Source organism: Polyodon spathula, chromosome 3, assembly GCF_017654505.1.
Source record: "Polyodon spathula isolate WHYD16114869_AA chromosome 3, ASM1765450v1, whole genome shotgun sequence".
NCBI lineage: Eukaryota > Metazoa > Chordata > Actinopteri > Acipenseriformes > Polyodontidae > Polyodon > Polyodon spathula.
Window position 1 is genome coordinate 17,124,893 of NC_054536.1, and position 12,402 is coordinate 17,137,294.

General features: G+C 37.2%; 1 protein-coding gene across 8 annotated transcripts in view; it reads left to right on the top strand.

Annotated features, from left to right (window-relative positions):
• Window positions 1-9,936, top strand: part of LOC121312787 (RAB11-binding protein RELCH homolog) — a 60,516-nt gene extending 50,580 nt beyond the window's left edge. For 4 of the 8 annotated variants that reach the window (XM_041244545.1, XM_041244547.1, XM_041244549.1 and 1 more), the window contains 7 exons: window positions 323-405; window positions 1,590-1,653; window positions 2,013-2,151; window positions 2,712-2,828; window positions 3,666-3,754; window positions 6,882-6,952; window positions 8,040-9,936. In XM_041244545.1, coding sequence (XP_041100479.1) covers window positions 323-405; window positions 1,590-1,653; window positions 2,013-2,151; window positions 2,712-2,828; window positions 3,666-3,754; window positions 6,882-6,952; window positions 8,040-8,160 — 684 coding nt within the window. In that variant the 3' untranslated portion in view covers window positions 8,161-9,936. Of the gene's footprint in view, window positions 1-322; window positions 406-1,262; window positions 1,346-1,589; window positions 1,654-2,012; window positions 2,152-2,711; window positions 2,829-3,665; window positions 3,755-6,881; window positions 6,953-8,039 lie in introns of those variants that run through there. The other 4 variants (XM_041244546.1, XM_041244550.1, XR_005949906.1 and 1 more) reach the window with 3 other exon arrangements.
• Window positions 9,937-12,402: the final 2,466 nt, after the last annotated feature.

A 12,402-nucleotide genomic window follows, 5' to 3' on the forward strand; every position in this document is an offset into this window, starting at 1 on the left:
AAGGCTTTTGCTGCTTGATGTCCGCCATTACTTTCTTTAAAAACTGACAAACCCCCCACTTTTTTTGGTTTTGTTGTTATTTAAACCTGGAGTAGATGAGGAGTGCTAGTATACTGCAGCATTCCTTCGCACAATGTGAAGCAGTAGTGTAGAACTATGCTTGGCCTTTTAAAATTTTGGTTTGCTTTTGCTTTTGTTATATTTTTGTGTTTTTTGTCGTTTTTTGTTTTTGTTTTTTCCTTTTCTCTCTGCGATGTGCCATGACACTGTGCTCGCTCTTTCCATGCATCCCGTGTGACATCACCCTGCTCTGACCAATCAGCTGTTGGTGAAGGGGGTGAATGAAACTCTAGTAGCTCAGAGAGTTGTTCCTGCACTTATTACTCTCTCCAGTGACCCAGAAATGTAAGTCTATTCCTGCCTTGTTCATCTGGCATTCCCTCCAGCCTTGGCTCCTTAAGCAAATCCCCTCTGTTTTCACTTGGTAGTTCATTGCTACACCTTTACATTTGAAAGTAAACATGTGTTGTGTTTTGTGTGGCAAACACAAAACCAGACATACCAAAAATTACCAGTGGCCTTTGTTCAGCCTTTTTTAGGTTCCTCATGTACCTCAAACACACCACAGTAGTCGCTATCAGTAAATAGGACACACAGTATGCTGACACTAGAATGTTAGGCCCTGGTGCTCTAAATTATCCGTTAACTAATTTCAGCAGGCTTCTGGGATTTAGATTTTCAACTATATATACTTACAGACATTCCAGTACACAGTGTGTTCCACGTCTATTCATTCAGATCAAATTGTTTATTAAAATTCTCAGAATTAATTCTGCCCCATTCGCAAAGCTTTCTGTTAATAATCATGACACCTGTTTTGGACCGTTAAAGAACCATTTCAGGAATATCAATCTGTATTTTGTTCACAAAAACAGAATAAGGACCAAAAAGGCATATTGATAGGATTTTTTGATCTGGGCACATAACAAAACTCCATAAACATCTGTTATAGTTTTGTTCAGTATCTTTTGATATAGCTGTATAAGCAGTGTGGGTGACTCTTTGAAGCCAAGGAGGAGGGTGTGTGCTTTGCTGTAAAGTAACCCACTAACCTCTCTCACAGGTGGCTGATGTCGCTAACCAATCGCTTGCATGTTAGGTGACCGAAAGTTTGGCTGCCCATCCACAGTCACAGCTAGCCCAGGTCTTCGCTCCATAATTTATACCTGCCCGTTTCTCTTTTGCATTTTGACCGGTTGCAGCAGATTCTGCGAGGCATGAGCGAAGCCTTAATTGACAAGAGAGTAGCTCCAGCCCTTGTTACCTTGTCCAGTGATCCTGAATTGTGAGTTAATGCAACCCTGAGACCGTAAATAAAACCCTCTGTTTCTTTAGCATTGTTTTGGTTTGGTTTCCACTGACATCTGAATGAACATATCAATGATTCCATGCTTGCATACAATGCCAATTACTTTAACAAATTATTATTATTTTTTTCTTCTAGTAAGATTATTTTTTTGGTCTTTGCTTGTTGATTAGTTTCAGCAGACGTGACGTAAACATGATTGTGTATTTTCCTATTTTTCCAGTTCTGTAAGGATAGCTACAATACCAGCGTTTGGTACGATCATGGAGACAGTTACGCAAAAAGAGGTACGCGTTTCCAGCTTGTATTAATAATACATGGACTTAATTAACAGTGTTCATTATGCTGGTATCACCTTAACCAGTAAGGTTCAGTTTAAATGTGAAATATTTCCACCCACCCATCACTTTTTACCAATAAAATCCAGAGACATTTCAGGAAATAATCTTGAATTGTTGAACCAGTTTGTCTCTCTTGTCAACGTGAGTATGAAATAATTATGTCATTAAGCTGGTGGTTCTGAGTATCCTGGATATTTTCCACTGCAGTACATCTAGTAAGCTGTGGATGCATGCAGTGGACACAGTGGAGGCACCAGTACATGTAGAGGCTTGAATACTGAGTCCAGTGCTTTTGATTGTTTTAGCTGTTGGAAAGAGTGAAGATGCAACTGGCCTCCTTTTTAGAAGACCCCCAGTATCAGGATCAGCATTCTTTGCAGATGGAGATCATCAAAACATTTGGAAGGGTTGGACCGAATGCTGAGCCCAGGTTCAGGGATGAATGTGAGTGACTCCGATACAGCGTTCCTCAATCTGTCACCTTACTGGTAAAGTGCAATCGTCACTCGGACGTAGTGTTCACTGGATACAACTCTGCAGTGACGTACACAGCAATCCAATGAGGACCACTGGTCTAGGCACTAATTCTGAGCGGTTTATACAGGGTTTACTCATGCTTCTGCAAAACAAGAGGTCATGGATGTCATCTTTAAGCTGTGTTGTAGCTCGGGGAATCAAAACAAAAAAATTTTTTTTTTTATATATAATCAAACAAGCAAAGAATGAAACACAAAAGATGAGACTGCTCCTTCTGTTTCTGGGGCTACTGTGTCTTGGCATGCGATGAAGAGCCTCTAGCGCTACAGAAATGCAGAAGATTAACAGAGCAGAAGGATTGGGGGTTTGTTTGTACATGTTTGTAAACATTGAACACATTTACACAGCAAAGTCAAAAGTGACCATTAACAATTTTAAGAGTAAGGGGGGGTTGCTTTGTCTCACCTTGCTGAAACAAGGTGTAATTACGTCGTTTGGTTTTCTTTGCATTTGTTTTTGTTTTTCAGTTGTGCTTCCTCATTTGCACAAGCTGGCTCTCGGTAACAACACGCAGATGGTGGAAAGCAAGAGGCAAGACATCGCCATGCAGCTCTTTGAAGCCTACAGTGCACTGTCCTGTTGCTGTATCCTTTTCACTACGAATTTATAGTTCCATAAATCTGATTTAAACTATGCACCAACTTTTATTACAGATAGTAATGCCATATACTGCTCTATGAATTAGCTTTTGTCATGATACTGACCTCAGTTATCTGAGTGATATTTGAAACTTCCACATGTGTTGAACATCAGATGTGAACAGTGTGTTTTTCTCATGTCTGTGCCATCAGTGCATCAGAAAAACAACAAATACTATTACAGGTTTTTGTTTCATAAGAATAACTCTTTGAAAATGGGAATAGTCTGTCGTTTTGGTCGCATTTCCCAGCACATGCGTAGGTTTCCCACATAATTGTAAAGCCTTGACATGCTTAAGGCTAGATTCGGTTCCAGACAGCCACCTGAGGTCAAACCTTAGCAGTGTCCAACACATTATGGTTTCCAAACCTACCACAGCAGATGTCAGCTGATCACTTTGTTTATTATATATCTGCTATAAAAGCAGGATGTGGGCAAGTAAGATTTGCCTGTGGTCCTGTTAATTTGGACCAGGGGCAATGATGTTACACTGAAAGCAGCAGATTATATATATATATATATATATATATATATATATATATATATATATATATATATATATATATATATATATATATATATATATATATATATATATATATATGTGTGTATGTGTGTGTATGTATGTATGTATGTGTATATGTATACTTTGGGAGGACCCTTGGGTTATAGCTAAAGTAGTTAGCACCATGTGTTTTTTCATTGTGGTATTATAGTAGTTGTTGCTATCTTGGCAACATACATGAAATGAACAGGTAGGCTCCTTAACAGTACTCTCTCAGTTATTTCAGAAGACTTGATGGTAAACCATTTTATGCCAGGTCTGAGGTGTCTAAGAACTGATATGGAACATCTTTCCCCTGAACATGAGGTGCATTGTGGAATGTTTACTCGGTTAACATCTATGGTTTATGCCACTATAATAAAGGGTTTTTTTTTGTGGATTTTTGTAGGTATGCATACTTAAAAGAACAAAGGGTTCTCTTTTTTTTTTTTTTTTTTTTTTAATATTTGAGTTTTCATCTGGGTTTAGGCACTTGGGCGATCCACCATGGTAACCCTGTGTAAGAGATTTGTATTTGATATGTTAATCAAGGTAATAGAGATAATAGATTTGGAGATTTGATTTAGTAATCTGTGCTGAACCTGCTTACTGGGGAACTTCTGTCTTGTCATTTCTGGCACCTTCCCGATACACTAATTGAAATATAATGGTTAAAAATATATATTTTAAAGTAACAAATTGGTGTAATAAATATGTACACTTGGCTATTTAATAGTTACCAAAACAAGAGCAGGCTTTTCCTCACAAAAGCTTGAGGAGTTGAACCCTAAATATGATGCATAACTTATTCAGTTGGTTCAAGGTAGAATGTTTTAACCATAAGATACATTTTAGGTGCTGACAAGTTAAGAAGGACTGCTTCACACACACCTTGAGGTTAAGCGCTTTTGTGCACATTTATTTACACTAACAAATAAACAAAGCAAAAACACAAACAAAATAACTCCCATCACCAGGTTTCTTTCAGACCCAAGGCTGCAGAGCTGTCTGACACCCCCTCCTGCCTCTGTCTCCCAGCTATCCGTTTTACTCAAAGCTTTTTTCCTTGATTCCTCCCCCCCCCCCCCCCCCCAACACTCTTTCATAAATAGGTTGTTGTATTTTTTTATACCTGTAATTGCATAGTGATCAGATACTGATTTCATGTTTTTAAAAATACTGTACAGCTTTATGCTGTAGCTTGTCTAATTTATAATTTAAATTATAATTTAACACCTTAAATACATGGTTATTTAGTTTTATGCATAAATTGTCACCAGATTACAATTTTCATATCCCAGCTCTTTTAAAGAAATGTATTGGATTTAAATAACTATTCATTGCAGTTTCCCAGAACTCATAATCCACATGAAATTTGTTTTTAATAACATGTCCAAATTAGGGCTTAAATGACACGTTACACTCAGTTAGATGCTTATCTTAAACACAATGTTGTCATTGTAATATTTAGAAGGCAAATGTTAATTTTATTCAAATTTCAGTCATGTGGTTCTGTGAACTGTAAAGTAAACATTTAGACCACAATCTGTAAACATGTGCACACATACAGTAGCTAACAAATTACAGGTTGATATCCAACATTTACTGCAAAGTAAAATGGAATGCTATGTAAAATTACTTTGTGGTTGTAGCAAACCAAAATATTCCCAGAGGTGTTAGCTGGCATGCTGTTTAATTCAGGTACACTCGGTTAGAGAGAGCTCTCAGTTGTTAGTCTGTTCTTGTTGCACTTCCTCTTGTCATTTCACTTTGGCAATATTTTCAAGGTCATGTTACAGGTTGTAAAGCAGGGAAGCATCTGTTGGTTTATGACAGGAAGGAACTTTTGAAGAATGGGGACAGCCTCACTTTGTATACAAATACACATATTAACAGTGCTGGGACAAATATCTGAATATTCAAACTAATATTTTTAACATTATTCAGATACAACAATCAGATGTTCGTATTCACCAGAAGTGACAAAAATACCTTGCACTTATTTACTGTCTTACCAGAATTTGCGCAAGTTTCAAAAACTAGCAAATGAAAATGATCTCTGTGTGAGATTTTAGATAGAAGTGACAAAAATACCAGAGAGAGAGAGAGCAATACAGCAACTCTGGAGCCTCTAATTTAAAAGTGCCTCTAATTTTAAAGTTTTAGACAGCAATAAGTAAACAAACCAGATTATGCACATGCATAGTGATCTCTATGGAAAGCCATCTGGGATAAAAATGTGTTGTGCTGCTTTAGAGCAAGCCAGAATCTCATGGGACAGAAAAAGGTCATGTCATTCTGAAATGTCTCGCTTAAACAGTTCCCAGCTTCCTGAATAATGTTGTGAAGTGATTTTTATATAGACTGTATATGCTTTATGAATGTAATAAATGAGAACCAAAGTGATGAGTTTTTTTTTTCCCCTTCACTTTACAATGCCATTTCTATGTTTTTGTTTTATTTGAAGTGTTTAAGTAAAATTTCAGTTTTCGTTGCTTGTTCAGCTACAAAAAGGCACAAGTAACCCTCATGTTATTACTTTATGAAACCATGTCGATGGCCGCTGTTTACTGTGAAGAAATGGCAAGCAGTGAAAATAAACAAAATAATGTTTAACTTGACCTGCTATTTGATATCCTTTGTTTTGTAGTTAATTCACTGGGGTAAAGTAAGTCCTACACAACTTATTCTTTACTCCTGGGATATTTTTCTATTTTAACGTGTTTCATATTGTAACGTCTTGCTGTAAAATAAAGGCTCATGCACAGAGGCCACGCCCCCTTGCCCCTGCTGCTATGCTCTCTCTGCCTGCATCCAGAGCAATATAATGGCTTTTATTACTTTTTGAAAAACAAATAGATATCTGAATAAAATATTTAAATTGAGTGAATATCCGAACATTAAAATCCTGTGTTCGTCCCAGCACTACTTATAAAACAGTTTAATTTAAAAAAGAGCGGTTTCTAAAATATGTATTGTACATTTATATGGGTTATATTTAATATAAGGTTTTCTGAAGCAAGAACCGCGGTAAAAGTTGCCTCAGGTGATCAGTCATTGCAGTTTCCATCTGAATTGTAAATCCTACTCCGTTTAAAGGGAAGCAGTATTTTGTGCTACATCGTCCCTAAGATTTTTCTTTCTTGCCTGTTTAATCTACTATTATGTGTGTTCTGTATGGTTCTGTGTGGTTTCCTATTGAGAGAATTCTTTGTCATGCTTACTAATTATCTCAGCTTCTGAAAAGACTACCTGCTGATTGAGAGAGTGTGATACTGGCTGAATGAGAGAGTGTGATACTGGCTGATTGAGAGTGTGATACTGGCTGAATGAGAGAGTGTGATACTGGCTGATTGAGAGAGTGTGATACTGGCTGAATGTGATACTGGCTGACAGAGTGTGAGTGGTCTTATCAAAAGCTACATTCTTAATCATGTTCTTGTTTATCTTTCAGGTTATTTTAAGTTCCATGATAAAGGAATGCGAGCAAAAGGTGGAAAACAAGTCGGTTCATGAACCGCAAGGGTAATAGCACTTGTCTTCCTTTGAACTAATATTGTGTGAAGTGTCATGTGTGGTCATATGAATAAACAAGGTAATGTGATGTGTTTTTATGCAATTTTATCCCGTCACATTTAGTGTTTTTTTTCTCACTCTTTAAACCTTGCAGCAGGAGTATTTTAGATTTGTGAAGTTAGCTTTTGTCTTGAAACTTACCTGGGGAATAGGTCCCAGTGTCTAGTTTTAAAATATGGAATTCTGTTATTAGATAATGCAAAGCTTCTCTCAAACCTCAGGAATACAAATTTAAGCAGTTTGGTGGACAGAGCTTTATCACTGTATCACAGAGGACGGAAAACGGCATCTTTAAATAAATAAATAAATAAATCCCTGAATAAATCTCAACCACAGATGTATTTTATAGTTGTTTTCCTCTACATCACTGAGCTGCAGAGTAATATCACAATGTGGGTTTTAAAAAGAGAAGAGTGCCTGGGAGAGAATGCAAAGAACAAGCTGAACATTGTGCATCCCACCCCCCCCCCACCCCCTTCTGATTGCTGTGTTGTGCCCTTATTTGTAGTTACATTCAATGTTGCCACTTTCAGTTAATTAAGGAGCCCATCACCACTGCTCCATTTTCTAGTGTGTAAATTTGTGAAGGTCACAAAATGACATTTTTTTTTTAAATGTATATATGAATATGATGCATATTTTCTAGACAGGTTATTGCTGTCTGTATGCAGTAATTATCATTACATTATTTTACATACATCTAAATAATATTTTCTCTGATATGTAATTAAACTTGGTAAAGACATTTTTGTAGCACAACTTACTGAAGTTATCAGAATACGAGACTGAAGAGAGTCTGTCTTGATATCCTTAACCAGACATTTACAATGTCAAAATTGGGGATGCACTGTACCTACAGTGGATGTAGATTCACTTTTGTTTGATGCCAATACCTCTACTGTTTGCAGTCAGGGCAGTGAATACAGTATTTATCTGACCTACTTGTGTACTAAAGGTGTTTTTAATTGTTTATTTGTATTGCGCCCTGAAAGCATAACGCTGCATTTCATAGAATGGGTTTCCCTTTTTCTTACAGTTCAATGTCCATTGCTGCAAGTCTTGTGAGTGAAGACACAAAGACCAAGTTCCTCAACAAAATGGGTCAGCTGACCACCTCTGGGGCCATGTTGGCCAATGTATTCCAGAGGAAGAAGTGAAGTTGAAGGCCCTGCTCTCACCTGACACTAACACGGGCCTCCTGCGGTCCAACACCTGAACTCAACTTGAATTCGGTCATCTGCCTTGTTTGATTATTATTATTATTATTATTATTATTATTATTATTATTATTATTATTATTATTATTATTATGTTTTCTGGTGATAATTTTATTCAAACTTCCAAAGAAGTGTGCATTTCAGTTGGTTTAATTTGCTGTATTTCTGTTGTATTTTGTTTCAATTTATTTTTTTTAATGTGTGGTCAGTTACAAAAAAAATAGTTACATTTGCTCCTCCCTGTCTTGTCTCAATTGTTTTTTGTTGCTGTGTTTCTGACATGGTTTTTATAAAGTGGGTAATAATATTTTGGGCTTAATTTTATTTATTTTTTGACTTGGTTTAAAAGTAAATAACTGTATAATACACTGAATTATTAGATCGGTACCTGTATAATGTAAATTTGAAGTCAATGTCATGAAGTAATAAAAGTGAAGAACACTTGTGTACTTAAATTGTGATAGTCATGCAGACTGCTTTTTATTATATAGTTTCGTAAGCCATCAGCCCTGTGCCTTCTGTAATAATACAACACTCACAGGCTTAAAACAGGATTGGGTTTATAGCAAGGCAGTCACATCTACATCCCCAAGTATCATGCAGAAATATCCATAATCGAATGACATAAGACTTTTAAGTATTGCTGGCAACTTCATGTGAATTCCTGCAGAATCTCCTAAGAGTAACAGTACAAGAGTAAAGAATACATTTTTAATGAAAGCTCTAGTTACACCAATGCCCACGTATTCACAAAGAGGAACACTGTTTGGAATTGGTATAGGTCTGAATTTACAGCTGTTATTTTGTAGTGTTGAATGATATTGTAAAGATCACTTGGATAGTTACAGATGTATTGGAACGAGCAGTGATGTCTCTGTATGAGTTTGAATTTTTTTTTTTTTTTACTATGCCAACAGTAGAATTTGGAAAATACACACACTGGAAAGTTAGAGAGGCATGTGATTAATAAGGGAAAACAATAGGTTTAGGTGTTTTATTGTATATATTTTCGTGGTAAGAGAGCAATGCAGTATGTCCAGCACAACAAACCTCAGGTAAGGTTGGTGTTAATGTGAATTACCTGTGTTGGCAAAGACTAATACTTTGAGGGAGGGACGTAACAGTAGGCTCCCATTGTTTCTAATGGACCTTTTTGTATTTCTGTTAACTTTACTCAAGCTGGTGTGGGTAATGTTATTTCAAAGATCCAAGCCATTGGCCAGTGAGCTGAGCACCACTAGGACACAAATTGCCAACAATACTACCCACATCCACTGAAATACCTGCCAAGTTGAATTACTCCATAGCGTGTACCATTCAACCAGTCATATCTGTGAAGCGCGTAGGGGACTTCTGAAGCACTTTGTACTTATTGGTGCTGCTGCTGGCAGGGAGGACAGGCTGCTGGTTAGTTTGTGTTTTTTTTTTTTTTTTTTTTTTATTTTTTAAAAGGCAATTTTCACTTTATTCTGAATTAAATGCTTCCTGATGGCAGAACGGCATAAAACCTTCAGTAATTTACTTACCTGTAAATATCACATAAGAGAGAGGTGGCTGGAAGTAAGTTAATTGTGAAAGTCTTATCTACCCATGTGATTCTGCTGTTGTCAGATGTAAGATGCCAGAGGCTGGGTCTTGGGAGAACAAACTACATGCAGTTTGGAACATTTCTGTCAAAAAAAGTCATTTTAAACTAATAAAATGGATGTATGTGTGTATGTATCTTGGTTTCTTTTGTTTTAATAAATCACTGTACTTCATTTCGAGCTTACTAATCTATTGATTGTAGTCACCATGGGCAAGGGTGTCTTCTAAGAAATAAATAATAATTGAATTAATGAAGGGATTCCTTTATTACTCCCCATTAGAACTGTTTGTACCATGCATTGTTCACATACGATTACACTGTGTAACAATTATTATTATTTTTTTTGTTCCTGGGTAGTAAGTGTTATTTCCTAATTGCTTATGCCTCAAAAGTAAAGAAAATGGCTATTATTCCCCACAGACTTTGCTTTTGTGACCAGGACAGTGATATTTTGAAATTTACCTATTTTCCAGAACATTCCAGATAGATTCAGTGCTGAGTAAACTTGGAGTAACTTCTAGAACTTTCCAGTAGTATAAATGGTAGTATAAATACAGGGGCCTTAAGCCCACCAGTTCAATTTAGTTCCAGCTGCCTAAGTGGATACAGATCTGCATTTCTCTGAGATGGCATCAAGAGGCTGCAATGGTGGCATTCCTGATGGGTCTCCAAGGCGGTTTTACCAAGTTTCCCTGCCATTTTTGCCTTTGGGACAGCAGGGACACCAAGGTGCACTACCACAGGCGGGACTGGCCACAGTGGACCGAGTTCTCTGTGGGGAGGAACAACGTCAAGTGGCAGCTACTGGTGGACCCCTGGAAGGTGCTGATGCCACCACTGCACATCAAATTGAGCCTTATGAAACAATTTGTCAGAGCTCTAGATGAGTCGGCAGCCTTCAAGTACCTTCAAGACTTCTTCCCTAAGCTGTCTGAGGCAAAGGTCAAAGCTGGTGTCTTCGTCGGACCACAGATAAAGAAGATCCTGGAGTGCAATGAATTCCCCAAGAAGCTCACTAGTAAGGAGAAAGCGGCTTGGAACAGCTTTGTCACAGTGGTTCGGAGCTTCCTGGGCAATCACAAGGCCGAAAACTATGTGGAGCCGGCTGAGACTCTGGTGAAGAACTACAGCACAATGGGCTGTAGGATCTCCCTCAAAGTCCATATCCTTGATGCTCATCTTGATAAATTCAAGGAGAACATGGGAGCGTACTCGGAGGAGCAAGGCGAGCGCTTCCACCAGGATATACTGGACTTTGAACGCCGCTACCAAGGACAGTATAACGAGAACATGATGGGAGACTACATTTGGGGGCTGATTCGTGAAAGTGATTTACAGTATAATCGCAAATCTCAAAAAACTACTCGCTTCTAAATCTTTTGTAGTCATTTTTGTATTACTTTAGTATAAATACATGTTAATTTGGATTCATATGTTGTTTTTTTCTGACTTTATGTGAACGAAAAGACACAAATTCGCCAGTTTTCTCATTGGAAATAGGTACATTTCAAAATATCACTGTCCTGGTCACAAAAGCAAAGTTTGTGGGGAATAATAAACATTTTCTATACTTTTGAGGCATAAGCAATTAGAAAATAACACTTACTACCCAGGAACAAAAATTGTGTTACATAGTGTTATCAGTGCAGTCATATTACATTACTTCCAGGACACCTTTTTCATTCTGTCTGAAATAGTTTTAATGTGGTTGATCGTTGTATCAATTAATACAATAATAAAGCTCACATTTTAAGGGATATAGTCAATAAAACACTGCCTAAACTTTAAACGAATACAGCAAATTGCTAAAATTCACCCCTGACGAAGCTGCACAAGAAACTTTTATGAATAAGGCCAAATGTTGATCTACTCTACTGGTTAGAAATATTTTCATAGCAGGACGAAAACAGGTGAAAACACAGCTCTCTTGAACAGAGGCTGCAGTGATTTTGCATGTTCTATCAGCTTCCGATTGCATTACAAGTTCTCTTGGAACAAACCATTTGTCAAAAGGCCCGCTGTTCTTTTAAACACTCTTAAATGTACTGGATACTGGCCACATATGTAATTATTTTATTTTGTTTTTATTTTATTTGATTACCTGTTTAATTGCTTTAGAATTTAATTAACAGGATAAACGTTAAAATCTTTGCTAAGGGCAGGCTGCAGTCTGTGTGGAGAAACCTGTGTGGGTAAGATAAAGGGTAGTGTGTAAACCTTTTTTTTGTTTGTGTTTATAAAAATAAGTGTTTTGTGACTGGTAAATAGTTTAGCTGTCCAGTTTATTAGTTTAAGAGCTGGATTATTTTTCTTTTATTTCTGTAAAATAATAAAACGGCACAAAAGTGCTTTAAAAACTTCAAATTTTGTGTCTGGATCTGTTTAAAAGGGGCACAATAAGTGAAATCTTTCACATATGGTGGCAGTGGTAAAAAGCCCTACGGACCCAGCAGAAATAAACATGGATATAAAAGAGATGATCAAAGTGATCAATCAGGCCATGGCAGCACAAAAAGAGACCAACCGGGAGTGGAGACAAGGGGGGGTTGCCAGAACTGGAGGTGTCGGAGCTGCTGCTGGAAAGAGTGGTGTTG